Source organism: Anguilla anguilla, chromosome 13 (genome assembly GCF_013347855.1).
Source record: "Anguilla anguilla isolate fAngAng1 chromosome 13, fAngAng1.pri, whole genome shotgun sequence".
NCBI lineage: Eukaryota > Metazoa > Chordata > Actinopteri > Anguilliformes > Anguillidae > Anguilla > Anguilla anguilla.
This window is the reverse complement of record NC_049213.1, coordinates 10,662,801-10,678,936: the sequence shown is the minus strand read 5'-3', so window position 1 is coordinate 10,678,936 and position 16,136 is coordinate 10,662,801. Positions and strand designations below refer to the sequence as shown.

General features: G+C 40.2%; 1 protein-coding gene and 1 long non-coding RNA gene across 3 annotated transcripts; one reads left to right on the top strand and one right to left on the bottom strand.

Annotated features, from left to right (window-relative positions):
- Positions 1-3,372: 3,372 nt before the first annotated feature.
- On the bottom strand, positions 3,373-8,283 carry LOC118211491. Its single transcript, XR_004762014.1, has 2 exons — positions 7,700-8,283; positions 3,373-6,042 (listed from the first exon to the last, which is right to left on the bottom strand). It is a non-coding gene; the product is annotated as an uncharacterized LOC118211491 (long non-coding RNA).
- Positions 8,284-8,332: 49 nt separating this feature from the next.
- eif6 (eukaryotic translation initiation factor 6) lies at positions 8,333-15,095 on the top strand. 2 transcript variants are annotated; one of them, XM_035388735.1, is made up of 7 exons: positions 8,333-8,475; positions 8,960-9,075; positions 9,442-9,527; positions 11,220-11,395; positions 12,218-12,394; positions 14,030-14,211; positions 14,723-15,095. In XM_035388735.1, exons 2-7 carry the CDS (start codon positions 8,969-8,971, stop codon positions 14,730-14,732), a joined length of 738 nt encoding a protein of 245 aa, XP_035244626.1. In that variant the 5' UTR covers positions 8,333-8,475; positions 8,960-8,968; the 3' UTR covers positions 14,733-15,095. The 2 variants fall into 2 exon arrangements, with proteins under 2 accessions (XP_035244626.1, XP_035244625.1); XM_035388734.1 differs by having other exon boundaries at positions 8,371-8,475; positions 8,940-9,075.
- The last annotated feature ends 1,041 nt before the right edge of the window (positions 15,096-16,136 follow it).

Here is a 16,136-nt window from a genome sequence, read left to right as displayed (position 1 = left end):
ATATTTCACTATATTGCCTATTTCATAGATAGGCTGCAACTGAACCAACTGAAGTATGTCTGGGCTGGACAGGGTCGTTAGAAGGACAGCTTTGGGTTGTTTGGAAACAGCCAAGGAACTAAAGACAATTACAGGAATAACAACTGCCCTTGTGATTCAATATTGAATTCACCAATATGTACAGTCTTCATATCTTTTCATCTCTTAAGCCTGGATCATTATTTGTGGCACCATTATGCCAGATCTAAGCTAAGAGGAAATCTTTTACTTTGTAATACTTTTTTTTGTCTACACTGGTGAAAGAGGGCGGTATATTCTTTGGCTAGTTATCTGGGTGACCTTCTCTTGCTCTGTATGGGTGTGGTCCCCACCCCTGAGAGCATAGGTTTCCTTTATTTCTGGAAGTTTACAGGTCAGTTTCTCATTTGTCTACATTTAGGCTTTCCTCGAGAATGTACTATAGGAATCACAACCTTCAGAAAGGTTTGTCCAGTACAGCCCTTCCTCAATCTCTGCTCTTTGTATTTACTTACACAATGTTATCAGATGCACACGTGCTTGTAGCACCCATCAAACTTCTGACCTGAGCAACGTTTGTTGCTTCCCAGTCCTTCTTACTTGAATCTTTCAATATCTTGGGCTGGTGTTGCTTGGCCTGATAATGACTGGTTATAGTTGCAGAACAGAGGTGTTCATTTGTGAAATTTTGCCAGTTGCCAGTAGGTAAAATGACATGCTCAAGTCAAAACCACTTCTTGGGATCCTCAGCCAATGGTACTTACCAGGAATAGGTGTTGACTTCCTCTGAAGACTTGGGTCTGCATTACTGAGTTTCTTGAAGTCCTTGTGAATCTAGTCTTACTATGTGACAGTGTGAGGGTTTTTTGGTTCAGCTATGACGATGGTTAAAATGGAAGTACCAGATGGTTGTGATCTCCATCCAGATTCATTCACTGCTTCCATTCTTCACCCCAATGATTTATTCAGTCTATTTACTCATTCATTCTCCAAAGTTGTTGATTTCTTTCGTGGTAACCAAACACTGTTGTCAAGAACACTGCAGAAGGCCTAAAGTGACGTCATCACACTGTATTGTGATAATCAAACTGACAGTATTAAGTGTGAAAGAACTTATATAGAACCTTTATTTGGATCAGCCTTTTCTTTTAGACATACATCTTTACGAGAAACATACTAAAGATTCCAAACTAATATTCTCTAACTGACGCTATTATGGGTCATTTCTCAAGGTATTTGCGGGTGTATCCAGAGTAGAATCCTTTAGTTCTACATCCCGAGAGGTTCTGGCTCTTCTTTTAGCCTGTGGGCTCTGTGAGGGACTAACCACTTTTAGTTTGTGCTGGTTGCCTGCAATCCAACACACTTTAAAATTGATGTTCCTGCTGTGTCTGGCCTGGTTTTCACAGAACCTGCTTGACCATCTCAGAATTCACAGTAGTTATTTTCTGATGTGCCATTTTGATTTTGTAACCAGTCTGGGAACAGAACAGTGCACTCGCTTAGAATATTTTTCAGCATCGCATTCTCTTGAGGAATTGCTCGTCTTCCAGAAAAGATTCAACATCCTGAAGTACCCTCTGAAGTAGACTGTACTGGCTGTGCTGGTGTCTGCCTTAAAAGCTTTTGCTGGTACTACATTAAGACTTGGTGCCTTGTCTGGAAATTTGCAGTGGCCTGCTCGATTTCTATCTCTTTCAGTTGATCGACATGAACAATGCACTTTTAGCTTGTTAATGATCAGAGGTAATACACAAGTCTCTTCCAGGGAGACCCACTGTCTATGCTTTTTTATGCGTAGTATTTTATCATTTTAAGATATCAGCTAATACTTTGTTTTTTGAGCAGCCCAGCTGCAGGCCAAGACATAGCACAGTATCAGAGCAGATTGTTGGCATTTAGTCTGAATAAGCAGTACTCGTTTATTTATTCTTTTTTTTTTTTTTTTGGGGGGGGGGGGGTGGGCTGGGGGGTAAAATGGCTTGGCAGTCTTGCACAGGCTGCAATGAACACTGAAAAGCTTTGGTCTGTTTAGGAGCCTTTATGCACTCCATCCATTGCCATTCTTCTACCTTCTCTGTTAGTCTGTGTGCCACTAAAAGTTTATTTAATACCTTTTTTAAGATCATGACCATTCACCATATTGCAGCTTTTCGGTTTTGGTCTTTTCCTACTATGAGCTTCAAAGCACTGGTCTACAAAGCTACATTGCAAAATGCCGGTTCCACATCAGCCTCGTATGTCTTGAGGGACACTTACTCCAGGCTGTACCTCGCCGTAGCTCTATGTTGGTTCAGCTACGTCAATCGCTACGTTTTTGTTCAATGTGACCTTCTTTATTGCCTGTTGAGCTGGTATGTATGGTCTACGGTCATTTTTCTGCTCCCTGTAATACACTGTATGCTTTTATTCTCATTGGAATAGCAACACAACACGGAAAGAGCAAGGCAATGCCATGCCACTGCAGTATCTAAACAAAGACCAGTTCTCAGCTTGACACTTATAGGTTTAGATAAATCTGAACTTGCTTCACATTACATAAACTTTTGAAAAAGGGTGAAACAATTGGTTTTCCTTTCTTGTGCTTTGGATTTTAGCACAGAGATAGAGATTCCAGTGTGCTCAGATGCACTTACATTCTGGTATTAGCCTTTTGCATTAGTCATACCTCAGCACTTCCTTGGAATCAGTAATAAATATCTGATTGTTAGATCCTGAGGTGGGAGCAAATTTAATCCCATTTGTTTTTCTTTCAGTTGTGAAAAGGAATGCTCATATTGAAAGCTGGAATACCTTCTTTGTGTCTGTGTACAGGACATTTACTCTATTTCTCCATTTTATGGTAATGCTGTTTAATACACTCCAAAGGAAGTGTGAAATAGAAAATGCTGATTTATATTACCTAAGTCCATGTAATTAAATATTAAATAGGTGAATCCGCGCTACTGTGTCAAATGGTGTGATGCACCGAGAAACCCAGATAATGGTGTATTAGATATGGTGATCTGAGATTTGTTTTTTGTGAGATTGATCATTGTAGCCATGATTTAAGATTAAGATTAGATCACAAAATATTTTACATATGGAGGCAAAATGTTTCAGCTTAATGCTTGGTGCACCTGTTCCTACCTTTTGTCTGATTGCCAGTCAAACCGGTTTATACTAAATGAAAAAGATGTTCCTAATCTTGCTGTATAAATAACTTAGAGCTTCCCTCAGAAATGCCTCTTTGTGAATACCTTTGTGGTTTTAGACAACAGAAAATCGCCTTTAAATTGCCTGTTGTTGCCTTTTTGTTTCTATTGCAACTTTTCTTTTGAAAAACTGGACAAACAAGAGAGAACATATCAAAGATAGTCCAGACTTTGAAAGTAATATGATGTATTTAACATTTTGAATACTGAAGATCAAGTAAGATTTTAACTGATATAGCTTTAAGAGAGATCCATCTTTTTTATGCCAGAGGATTTTTGAGAAAACCCTTTTAAAAGGAGCTATGCTAAAAATCTGATGTTGAGCTTTCTTAATGATTTTGCTATGGATTCAGTGTTGTTCATTTTACAAGTACATGTACTTAAAAGCGTATTACAATTTCTGTTTGATTTTAATTATGTATATACGCCCCCCCCCCCCCCCCCCTTTTGCCGTCTGGCGATGAATACCACTGAATGCAGCACATTTCTAAAATGCAAACTCCAACATCTGTCACTCTGCCAATTTCATTACATTTCCTCTGATCATAAAACTAAGCAAATCTAATACATCAACACACTGTAAGCAAATCTCAACATGTAAAATATCACAAAGAAAAAAAGTGAACAGAGAACAAAGAAATAAATAATTTTTAGACATATCCATTAGCCCCAAATATTGAAATGTATGGAGAATAAAATTGAGGATTTCGTACACAGTGAGAATAAAGGATTCTGGGTCTTATTTTCTAGCATTAATAAAACAGGCTTATCCACAGTTCAAGGTTAATATATCATTCGCCATGATAAATATCATGTAAATAAAAATAGAAAACACATTCAGTGATGTTTTTTTTTTCTTTTCCTTCAGGGTTTTCATTTCACTGCTATTTTTAAACCACCTTTGTTAAAAAAATATATAAAAACTCAAAAATGGTCCATGGTTTTCTGTTTTAAACTGTTATTCAAGCTTTATAAAAATGTAACTTTTTAATTATAATTATTAACCATACTTATTGGATAAAGGTATTGCTTTTTACTTTTCTCTTTTGTTTAACAGTTCTACACTGTGTATCTAACAATATCACCATGTTGTATTTAAAAAAAGAAATGTCAATAAAAAGAAGAAATAAAAATTGCATTCTTGTTTACTTATATTACGGCAACATAATGTTGGTATCGATTTTCATTATGAATGTATAGCAGTGACATTAAGTCACATGGTAACACTAGCATCAGATTATAGATAGCACATTTATACCGAGTCTCAGCCAAACCTGCGCTATTACACAAGTTTGTACAAAATGGTGTTATGGGCTAACACCGTGAATTTGACCAACACAGAAAGTGTGCAAAGATTTTAAATTTGGTTTAGATGAAAATGAATTTAGCTAGTGGATGAAGAAATTCCCTGGCCACAGAGAATTTTTACCCACCACTATAATATCAAAAAAGAAAATCTGCGCTATTTTCCCATCGAGTTGGACCCTATCATTTTTTACACAACAGTTTCCAATTAAACTCAATGACAGGCCACTAAAAAAGGACAATGGCATTATCTCAAAGGGACAATAAGGGATACTATTGAGATAGTTATGTTGGCCAGGGACTGACTGTAGTTTGTAAGTGCTTTTCCTGACACTAGCATCCAATGAACACTGCCACAAATAAAGTAACAGGGTAATTACCACCTTGTGCAGGCCATTATTTCATTCTTTCATCTTTATGGCTTGAGCCCCTCCTGCAGTAGCTCCATAGGTAAAGAGCTTGCCCTTTGATGGCTAAACTAAAAATGCCAACCTATGGCCACAGAAACAGAGAGATTGGAGTGCATAGGCCCTAAGGACCTGTCCACACGTATACAGATTTTTCTGAAAACGTAGTTTTTTCCCCCTCCGTTAAAAAAAAAAATCCTATCCACACGACCGGCGTTTTAAAAGACATCTCCGCCCACAGGAGAACACTAAACGATTGCCGCATGCGCAATACACCAATTGCCATGGTAACTGATGCGCGAGTTGACGTCATGACGTCAGCGTTTTCATAAAGCTCCGTTTTTCTTGTCCACAGGAAGACAGATAAATCTGAGTTTTGAAAAATCTCCACCCTGGAAGGCGTTTTCAAAAAGCTTCGTTTTCAGTGACCTAAAATGCCGTTTTCGTGTGGACGGGAGGCCAAAACGGAGGGAAAAAACTATGTTTTCAGAAAAATCCGTATACGTGTGGACAGGGCCTAAGTCTGAGTCATTTGATGACACTGTCAAGGGCAACATTGACTATTAACCAATAGTTTTTAACGCTGTGTCATCGAGTTTGGAATGCTAAATGGAAACTGGTGTACTCAAAAAAAGAAAAACAAAAGTCATGGATAAATTTAATTGAGCCCTGGCTAAATAAAAGTTGTCAAAATCACCTTTTAATCCTGTCTGCCTTACCTGTTTCTGGTTGCATTTCAAGCCTCGTGCTATATTTTTTGTCACACCTTTAAGAACATAGCTCATTTAAAAGAAGAGGGATATGACAAATGCGAATGCACTGAGCACTTATATGCAGGAAGAAGCATTAATCTGATATTATTACGCGCATTTCACCGAAATGAATACTTCGGTGGCGCAGGGCTGGGCGACCCCAGTGTTAGTACCAGTTTGTGCAGGAGATCATGAAGCACATGTTGTCCACGGTCCTGCCGCCCATGCGACACTGTGGGACGTCCCCCACGGGCTCCGAGGGACGTTCCGCCGCCGCGGGGAGCTCTTCGCTCGGCCGAGCGGGCGGACCCTCCTCTTTCTCCTCTTCCTTCACCGGATCGTCCAAACTCTGCCCTCCTCCCATCTCTGGAGAGAGAACAAAAATAATGTGTAAATCAATTCATTGAGAGTAACGTTGCGGGGTGCCACAGTGGTACTGTCTCACCCAGAAGAAGGGATGCGCAACACTGTGTGCCTTCAGATTTGACGAAAACCGTATAATAAACAGCACGTCCGCCCCTGTAAGGGGAAACAAAAATGCCATCTGTTTACAGGAGAGTGGTGCTACGCATGACAGAATGCTGCACGATAAGCTCTCTGCACAGGTGGACAATGAGCACACAATATTGGCAATAACTACCTGCAACTTGCAACAATGCGTTTCAGCCATTGCTGTCTTCTCTGGGCAATGGTAAGGTAAGACCTCAAGTAAGATATCCAAATTTGTCAATAAATAAAAGTAAATGTATAGGAGGTTTGAGCCAGTCATAAGGGTTAGGCTATGTAATGAGGAATGCTAGCCGACCAGTGGCATTTGACTAAAATGAACATAATCGAGGCATAGCAAAACAAACAAAGCGTCGCTGATTGTAATGCATAAGCTCAACACCTTAACCAACAACACAGTGAGAGCCGCCCAAAACACTTAAGTGCTGTTCATAAGGTCTTGGCACTCTGTATTTCAGTTTCAAATCTGCATGGCATCCTGCAAGGATTGTCTGTTCGGTAGTGCTGATTACAAGCACTTCATGACTTCATACCCCACCCCCACTCCCTAGAGTGTCAACCAACTACATAATAAGACAGACTGTGAAGTGTCCTTGCTAGATGTAATCACTCCAAACTGCTGTTTGATTATTGCAGTGCATTAATCTCTATGGACATCACTTGTACTGCTGAGGATTTGGTCCACAATATAGCACACGGTGAACTTAAATGCATCGCCCTAAGGAATCACACATGCACCGCGCAGTTTCCAGCCTGCTTTGACCATGCTTATACCCACAGGATTATTCCCAATACTATTTAACCTCCTCCATAAAGAACATCTGTACTATACCATGGGTATGCAGAACGTTTCTAATCTCCATGTCTGTTTTCATACGTGTACATATACACGTACACATTCGTTTGCACAACTTTCTGCTATTTTTATTGCAATTAAAGGGTAACAAAAAGCAGCTCGCTTCAGTATACTAAGCAAAAATGACTCTTCGCCGTTAATTGATTTGAAATGACTTCCCTCGCCACATATTTTTGAAAGCTACAGGACTCATTAGACTGCCGTCTGGTGGAGAAAGAGAGGCTTTGTCCAGAGGAACACAAAATCTTAGCTAAAAATGCTTTACACACTAATCAACTAAAAAACTATAAAAAGCACTGCAAGGTGTACAATAACGAAAGAATACTAGCGTCCAAGTTGGATATTTAAAACTAGACGAGAAAGGAGTGATTGTTACTTATGTCCAAAAACAGGCGACCCTGGTAGTTAGCTGAGAGCTAACCAGTCTGCTATAGAGGCTCAAAACAAGTGATCTGCCAGGTTAGCTTGCTCCTTAGCAAGCCAGCTAAGAACGTCTATATCCATGTTGGGGTTACGTCTGAAATCTGTTCACGATTTATTTAATGAAGCTACATGGCTATCCCATCATCATACAATAAAAGTATATTTACGAAGCTTAGGCGTAATTAGCTCATTATTTTACCCCCACTCCAACGTCAGCCCACGAAATACGTCTCTTACTTTTCAACGTGGCTGGTGGTGTATCTAGGCAGAAACCGCTGCCTCTGCCTCCGCCGTACCCCAGCGCTTCTGCAGCAGTGACGTAAATACCTACAGCTAATGAACTTGTCAACAAACTGTACGTCACTCCGAGCAGCAACTTGGTTGGTTCTCAAAACCTTTATGCTGGGGTCCATGCTCCCAGTTGCTATGCAGGTTGCTGCCAGGACAAAACTGTCAATAGAAGCATGCATCCGCATATAGGAATTGCAGGTTACTTCCCTCGATGGCGTCTGTTCACACTGCGTCGTTCATCTTTCTTTCTTTCTTTTAAAAGATACGCCCATTTCAATTAACACGTACGCGGTTAATTGACGCCGTGTCATTTTATGTAGCTCACTACTTCTTAATGGTGTTGAGTAAAAATAGCTCAGATTGCCTGTTTTGTTGGCTGTAGTTGTACTAAAACATTTCACGTGATGCTCTTATAATTAAACGTCAACTTCGATACTCATCTGCAAAAGACAGAACCTTGTTTTTCCAAACCAAACAAAATAACATTTGTATCTTAAACAATTGGCACAACTAATTCCTACTACAAACGTTGGTGTAAAAAGATTTCTGAATTATGATTATTCAAATGGCCTACTTTCGTAGAATAGCTGGGCAGAAGAAGCCGTCCCTTTCACTCGTTCAAAACGACGTTTTAACGTCATTACGTCGACGTTGGTGCGGAAGTCGACACGTGGGAAAAGAAGTCCACACATTCTGGTTGGAAGGCCAAACCATCGGCTAAGGTAAAGTCCACACTGTTACAAAATTATTGGTGAATAAGCTATACTTAACATGATACCTAATTTCACGACGCGCACATTTATTGTAGCTTTACTGTTTTTACCGAACTTCTGTCTTTATCGTCCTCATCGCTTTAACTTCTACCAGTATCTCCTTGATAGCTGGCTAGCTAAATCATGTAACAGTTCCCCACGTTGGTATTACAAAATGTAGCTGGATTACCATTTTAGTTTGTGTTTCGCGTTCACTGTTGTGGGAATATATTACTGTTGACACACTGCATAGCTTCCCAGAAAGTACTGTTAAAAAATAAAGACTGGTTATCGTAATTTACACTCGAACGTTTTCTATTTGATTTGAAAGCATTAGTATAGCACTGCATTTGGCAATTCGCTTGTACCTCAGAGTTTTGCGAGTTATACAACGTGAGTGCAATTTGTGATTTAAATATGTGTTTCTTATGCAGTTCCTGATTTACATCTACAGTAACCAGCCATGGCAGTCCGCGCATCCTTTGAAAAGAACAACGAAATCGGCTGCTTCGCCAAACTTACGAACACATACTGCCTTGTAGCCATTGGTGGTTCAGAGAACTTTTACAGGTCAGTGGTCCAGGGGAAGCCTTGGGTTGATGGCGGGTCGAATTTTCTTTTGCTGCTGGTTGGGCTTTGACGATATAATACATTTGGGTATCTTAACTATTTTTTCTAGCATTACATGTAAGACTATTAGTAGGTTCTGATCTATTTAAAATGTTTAACTAATTTACAATTATGGTCGGTAAATTATTTTGCCTAATTCCGCAATACTGGTACTGAAATTATTGCACTACACATCACGTAATTCACATCTGCACATAATGGCCTTGTTCCCCACTCCTCCATCTTCAGTTGTAACAAATCGAACACTAGGCAGTATGATTGAATGGCTGCTGATGTGGCCCTGCTATATTTTCTTATTTCTTGCAGTGTCTTTGAAGGAGAATTGTCAGAAACTATACCTGTTGTACACGCCTCCATAGCAGGATGTCGTATAATTGGAAGGATGTGTGTGGGTGAGTATCTAATCCTATAAAGGATGTTAATTGAAATAATCAGATAGCCGGGAGTCGGGACACTTATTGCACTTAACAATGACCAGGGAATTATTTGTGCTAGTATGGATAGCTGGATTAGAGGATAAATCGAGGATGGTGCTCATGGAAATGCAGGGATACAACTGTGGGACTCAGTCTGGGAATAGGGCCTGCTGCCTTGGTAAAATTGAACCACCTCTCGACTCTCTAATTCTGTTGGTCATTGGTAAACCAGCATAAGCCACAGATCTCTGGCCAGATCACTTTAGGATGAATTCTTGCACTCGGACAGAGTGAATGCAACTTAAAGGTATAGTCCAACTTTTTGGGAATTAGCTTTTTGGCAATCTTACCCGTAGTTAGACAATAAGATTGATACCAATTTCATCCCTGTACATCCAGTACAAAAAATATTAGACGATATCTATGAGCTGTATGCTAACTGTGCTATCATTGTGAGGAAACTGAAAAAAATGACACCATAACGTTGCCCTCGACCTCACCCTCGACAGAATACTTTTATTTGTCTCAAACTATGGGAGGAGATATGCAATTAGTCTAAAGCATTTATTGGGCATTATGTCATGACAGCACGAAGGACCTGGGTCCAATAGATTTGAGCTTGGTAATAAATTGAATGTCATATTGATGGAAATGAGACTGATATAACCCGATATTGCAGTGAAATAGATTTCTCGTGCTGTTGCTTAATGCATACCATAATAACCCCATACAATGCAATCTGAAGCTATTCATGGATTTACCTTTACAGTCATATTAAAGTCCATAGGTTTTGTAAACTTTTGAACTCTGAAAAGGTAGTTTAAATGCTTTGTGAAGCAATCAGTTTTGCTTTCTTATCTCCTTGTCTTCAGAGCACACTGAGAGGTGCCTTTTCAGATTGTTCCCAGGATATATTATATTTTATTTAGTAAACAATACATATAATCACAGATGTCGTGGGTCACCAGCATTGTTATAGTTTGATTAAATGAATCAAAACCAGTGACTCATTTAATATTGTACATGCAGTTGATACTTGTAGAAGTGTACAGTGCCTGGTGGCTACATTTTTTTTTTTTATTGTCAAGAATGAAAATGTTGCTTTTCTTTTAAACTGCATCCTAAAATGCTTGTTTTGCTGAAGTCCATTTGGATGTTGCCAGAGTAATCGGCATAGGCCTGGTGTTTGTCATTGCTGAGGGCACTCCGTCAGATGAGTCATTGGCGTTTCGGAATGCATTGTGCTGTTCTATTGACAAGACTATTAAACATGCCTGAACTTGTCACAGGTGAATATGAAAAGTGTGTGTATGCAGGCATATATTTATGATCTATATATATATATATACAAACACATACACACACACAAATGCATGTGTGTGTATTTATACATACGGACACATGCATATATCCAAATATTGATATTTTTTTCAGGCTTCAGATATAGCCAGTATCTTATTTTGACCAATATTTAATTTTTTTTGTATTTTTATTTCCAAGTTGTGTATTGTCCTTTTCAATTAAATATATATAAAAATAGACTACCTCGGTAATGAATGAAAGCGTAAAAGATGAAAACCGAACATCTCTGCTTTTAGAAAAACGGCTCTGCCGGTTGTGTTGCGGTCTTGTGTCTCCACCTGGCTGTAACCGTCTGTTCCTGCCTAGGAAACCGACACGGTCTGCTAGTGCCCAACAACGCCACGGACCAGGAGCTGCAGCACCTGCGGAACTGCCTGCCGGACAGCGTGAAGATCCAGCGGGTGGAGGAGAGGCTGTCGGCTCTGGGGAACGTCATCGCCTGTAACGATTACGTGGCGCTGGTGCACCCCGACCTGGACAGGGTGAGAGAGAGCGGCGGGCTGGCCAATAAGAGAAGAGCCTGTGTGCTGGAGGAACGCTCCTTTTCTGTGGCTTCTGTCTTGCCTTCTGACGGTCGGCCATGATGGACTGGCTTTGACCTGCCGGACTGAAATGTGTCTGGAAGCATAGGGACTACCTACTGTAATCAGATTATTTAAGGCCAAATACTTTTTGGGAATATTTTATTAATGTTTCTGATCTGATGTGCACAAGGCAATGTAGATGGCAAGTAAACCACAGGTGATAACAAACATCTTCATAGTACTTAGCATAAATTATATATATTGACAAATGGATTATAGGCAATTTCAGGATGTGTGTTGATGTAACTAGAATTTTCTTGGGTGGCTTTATTTTAATGACTTGCTGTATTAAGTGTGCTTATTTTTCCCACTTATCGCTAATTTCCCATGTCCTGCCCATGAGGGGATATTTAACCCTTAAGGTGTACGATCACAAATGTGTAATCAGAATGTTCTCAACGGAACATTCTAATGCTGATGTAACAGTTACTACTGGTAATGGAAAGCAATGGATTTCTAGAACACTGACTTAGAATAAATAAATAAATAAAAAAACATTTTGGGGAAAAAAGCTGCTTGTCAAAGAGTTAAGATATAGTTCCGTACACCCTGTAATGTTTAGAGCTTTTCTGCCTGGTTTTTTTTTTCGAGTCTGACACAGTGAGGTGAGGTTGGGAGAGCCAGTGTGTTATCCCAGGCTTGTAAAAATCTGTGGCAAAGCATCACCGGTGTGTTTTAATTGGTTGGTCTCGCACTGATCACACTTCCACGCCCTGGCAGGAGACAGAGGAGATCCTGGCCGACAGTCTGAAGGTGGAGGTGTTCCGGCAGACGGTAGCAGAGCAGGTGCTGGTGGGGAGCTACTGCACCTTCAGCAATCAGGGTGGGCTCGTGCACCCAAAGACCTCAATAGAAGACCAAGACGAACTGTCCTCTCTCCTCCAAGTGCCCCTAGTGGTGAGTTCTGTTATGACACCTGGCTCTTAATTGGCTTGCTGCAATGAAGGGCCTTAGTTTCATTTTTTTAGCTTGCCATAGTGTAAATAACACTTTTTGTTAGCATGTGGGGTTAGGGGTTGGGGGGCTTAACAGCATATCATTAAAATTTTTGAAAAAGTATTAAATCGGTTTGTCAAAATTAAAGGCCTTAAATGGTATTAAATATTCTGAAATATGATTTCCAGAGGTCTTAAGTGACTTCATTTTCATTTAAACAAAATTAGCCTAAATAGTTGTGTTAATTCAGAAAAACAGAATTACATTTTTCTCCGTAACATTGTGGAATTAATCTGACAACAATTTCGCCAAATGTTGCTTGACAAAAATGATGTATTTTTCATTGAAAAGTGTCGCACACCTCAAGAATTTTATATCCCGGACATAAAATGGCCGACTTTCTAAAATATTTGAAATGAGTGCCTTCATCCAGGATTTCACGCTGCTTAACTAGGGCACAGCTATTGTGCTTGGTTTTCCTTCAATGATTTCTGGGACGGACCACATTCTTTTTCCCCCATTCACGTTTTTTAAAAACAAAAATGGATCTAAAATGTATTCCTTCTCCATAATTTCCATATTTTCACATATGTAAACAAATGGTAAGGAGTCTCATTACCATAGAATAAATATAACCCTCCCAGCAGGCAGGATTAAATGGCAACAGTCGTGTGACACTTTCATTTTTGTCAAGCAAAACTTTTTGAAAATGTCGTGACTCGTGCGATGTGATTAAGTATAAATTAGCCTTATTGTTCCTGATGGGAACAGAAATCAACACAATGTTCCTGGCAGTGACACATGCAGCTACTTGTTGCTTACTGTCAGTGCACACAATACGTCGTTGACACTTTTGATATAATTATGTCCTGAAAATTGATGTGTCTTTTTGCCTCATATAGTCAATATTCATTGGATAATTTTACTGTTATTTTTGAAGGGAAATTGGTCTTAAATTTCCCTCAGTGGCATTAAAAACGTCTTGAGTCTTAATTTAATTTACTGATACCTGGAGAGATACCCTGGTCTCTGGGTTGCCAGGAGACTCATACACAGCTGAATGCTGGCATGGCAACTAAGTATGAATGAAAAGATTTACATTTGGCTCCCAAGTACTAATATTTAGTCACCTGCATGTCGGCTCATTGCTGGTAATTTTCCTCCAGGTGTTCTATTTTTGTCAAGCCGTGTTTTTTCCTGTGCATGCATGGAAACGAGTTATTCTTACAAGAGACTCGGGTGAGGCGTTCTCCCTGCTGAAATAGAGGCAGGCCTGCAAATGTTCCTTCCCTCAGCATCAAGATGCTTTATAATGATGTCCACACCATATTTTATACATGTTAAAAATGGCATTTTGCAAGGATTTTCTTTCTGATGGAAAAATTGAGGCAAAGACACATTGGTCATTCAGGTACCGTGTCAGCAATCGGGTATTTCTGCAGATTCAGGCAACGCTATCTCTGAACACTGCATTGAAAGTGCGTTCAGATGTTCTGTCCATGTTAATTTCTGAAGTTAGCCGCTGTTATGAAATAATAGCTTTTTCAGTAATAAGGAAGGCATCGTTAAGTTTGGGTGTTGTTTGTCCCTCCCCAGGCAGGAACGGTAAATCGGGGGAGCGAGGTCATCGCGGCGGGGATGGTGGTGAACGACTGGTGTGCGTTCTGCGGCCTGGACACCACCAGCACGGAGCTGTCGGTAATCGAAAGCGTGTTCCGACTGAGCGAAGCCCAGCCCAGCACCATCGCCACCACCATGAGAGACTCGCTCATCGATAGGTGACTGACTAACCCCCACCCCGTCCCTGAGCCCCATGCTCGGGAAACGCATACGTCCGTCCAGTGCAGAGCATGTCTGTACACGGCACGATACGTATGCAAGCACGCAGGTTTTGTTCTTGAGTGCGGTTAGATTGTTTTAGATTATTATCATATGAGCCGCAATTTGAATGCAAACACTGACTGACTGACCATGTTGGTCACCAGTCCACACCCTGAGCCGACCAGATTAGATTCATTGGCCAGCGACCATGCTCCAAAGATAGATGGTTAAGGAAACAGAAATGATTTCCATGAAAATTAAAATTAATGAATTGCAGAAGCTAGCCTCAATGTAGTGCTTCTTAGTTCCTAGTTCTTTCTGTACAGCTTTGTAAGACTCTTTCTTGGGTAGATCGTTGAGGAATGCATGAGTACGGGAATAACGGGAATCCAGAGGACAATCACTCACCGTTTTCAGCTTCATTTTTAACGTCAGTTTTAATCACTTGTTTCCTGTCTTGTTTTTCAGCCTCACCTAAGAGACCTGCCGGTGTTGCCGGATATGCGCTGTTGGGAGTCCCGAGCGATGTGTACATCTGACACATTTAACACACCGGACAACATCCTTTTAAAGGATGTTTAACCCCTGTCTGGTTTTTTTTTTTCAGCAACAACCATGTATAACGATTAAATGAGATGCGATTGTGTAACTGGCAGTGTAAATGAACAAGTCTGCTAAAGTTTTTGTATAAAAACTTTCCATTACCGCTGGGTGCCAGTCACTTTTAATGACATAACTTTCTCAGTTATGCATAAGAGGGTCTAACTCTTAAGGAGTGTGAAGAATGTTTATTTTATTGTTGTCGATTGCTTAAGGAGTAGAATAAAGTTAGTAGAACAAAGCCTTGCATTGTGAGAGTGCCATTTTATTTTCCTCCACCCATTGGTTAATTTTTCTTGTAATCTTCGTAATAATAAAACCAAAATTCAAGAAGGCTGTGCCTGGAAAAAGAACCTGTCCCTCTGTGCCATACATTCAAGAAAGAACCTTTTTAACCATTTGAAAAGTTTCCAAAATTTTAAGTCTGTGTTCTACAACTCCATTACTTTCAATTGCCATTAATGATTGTTACAGTAGCATTAGAATGTTCAGTGAAGAACATTCAAGTAACACATTTGTGATCTTACACCTTAAAGGGTTGTCAAGATTCCCTTCAAGGTCACAAAGCCACTCCCTGAAGGCCCCATAAAACTGTACAGTAGGCCGTATATCAGATGTTACGTAAAGGCCATAAACCAACATAAAGCGACCTTCATATGCGCAAAATAAACATTCCGGGGTCAGCTCCAATCGAAACTACAGATTCCGATACGGCATCGGTTTACAACAGCACAGTATGTACAAAATGCACAAATGACCCAAGACCCAAATTTAAGCAATTCTGATTTTTATCAAGAAATTCTACCTCCGTCAAACTTCAAAGGAGCATGGAAAACCTGCATTAGCCTATTTTACCCCTATTGTCACTGTAAACATGCAACCATTTTGAACAGACCGTATGTAGCGTAAGTGTACACGTCTTAACACAGTGCCCACTGTTGAGTATAATAGTCTGTGACCAGTATGCAATTATATATGAATTGCTACCAGTTTGTCTTCTGTCATATCATGTTTTTGGGTTAAGGGTTGCAATGTCCAATGGTCAGGTTCACCAGATACCTTCAGTAAGTCTGTAATGACCTCTACTGGCCAAATCAGGCAATGTGACATTCCGTTGTGTCCCTCGTGCACATTTAATGCCTTCTAAACATCTGCGTTGTGAATCGCTGCGAGGTCAACACTGAATTTTCGAAGGCAAGCAGGTCAGGTGCATCGAGAAGGTTATGCGGTGGCACAGATTCAGGCTACCTCAAACGACCGTAGAGACGAACCCAGATGAACC

Excerpts from the sequence above, each read along its gene's own strand:
- eif6 (XM_035388735.1), top strand. The coding sequence starts at position 8,969 with ATGGCAGTCCGCGCATCCTTTGAAAAGAACAACGAAATCGGCTGCTTC. Across the intron at positions 9,528-11,219 it reads AATTGGAAGGATGTGTGTGG|GAAACCGACACGGTCTGCTA; the intron begins GTGAGTATCTAA and ends GTTCCTGCCTAG. Across the intron at positions 12,395-14,029 it reads TCCTCCAAGTGCCCCTAGTG|GCAGGAACGGTAAATCGGGG; the intron begins GTGAGTTCTGTT and ends GTCCCTCCCCAG.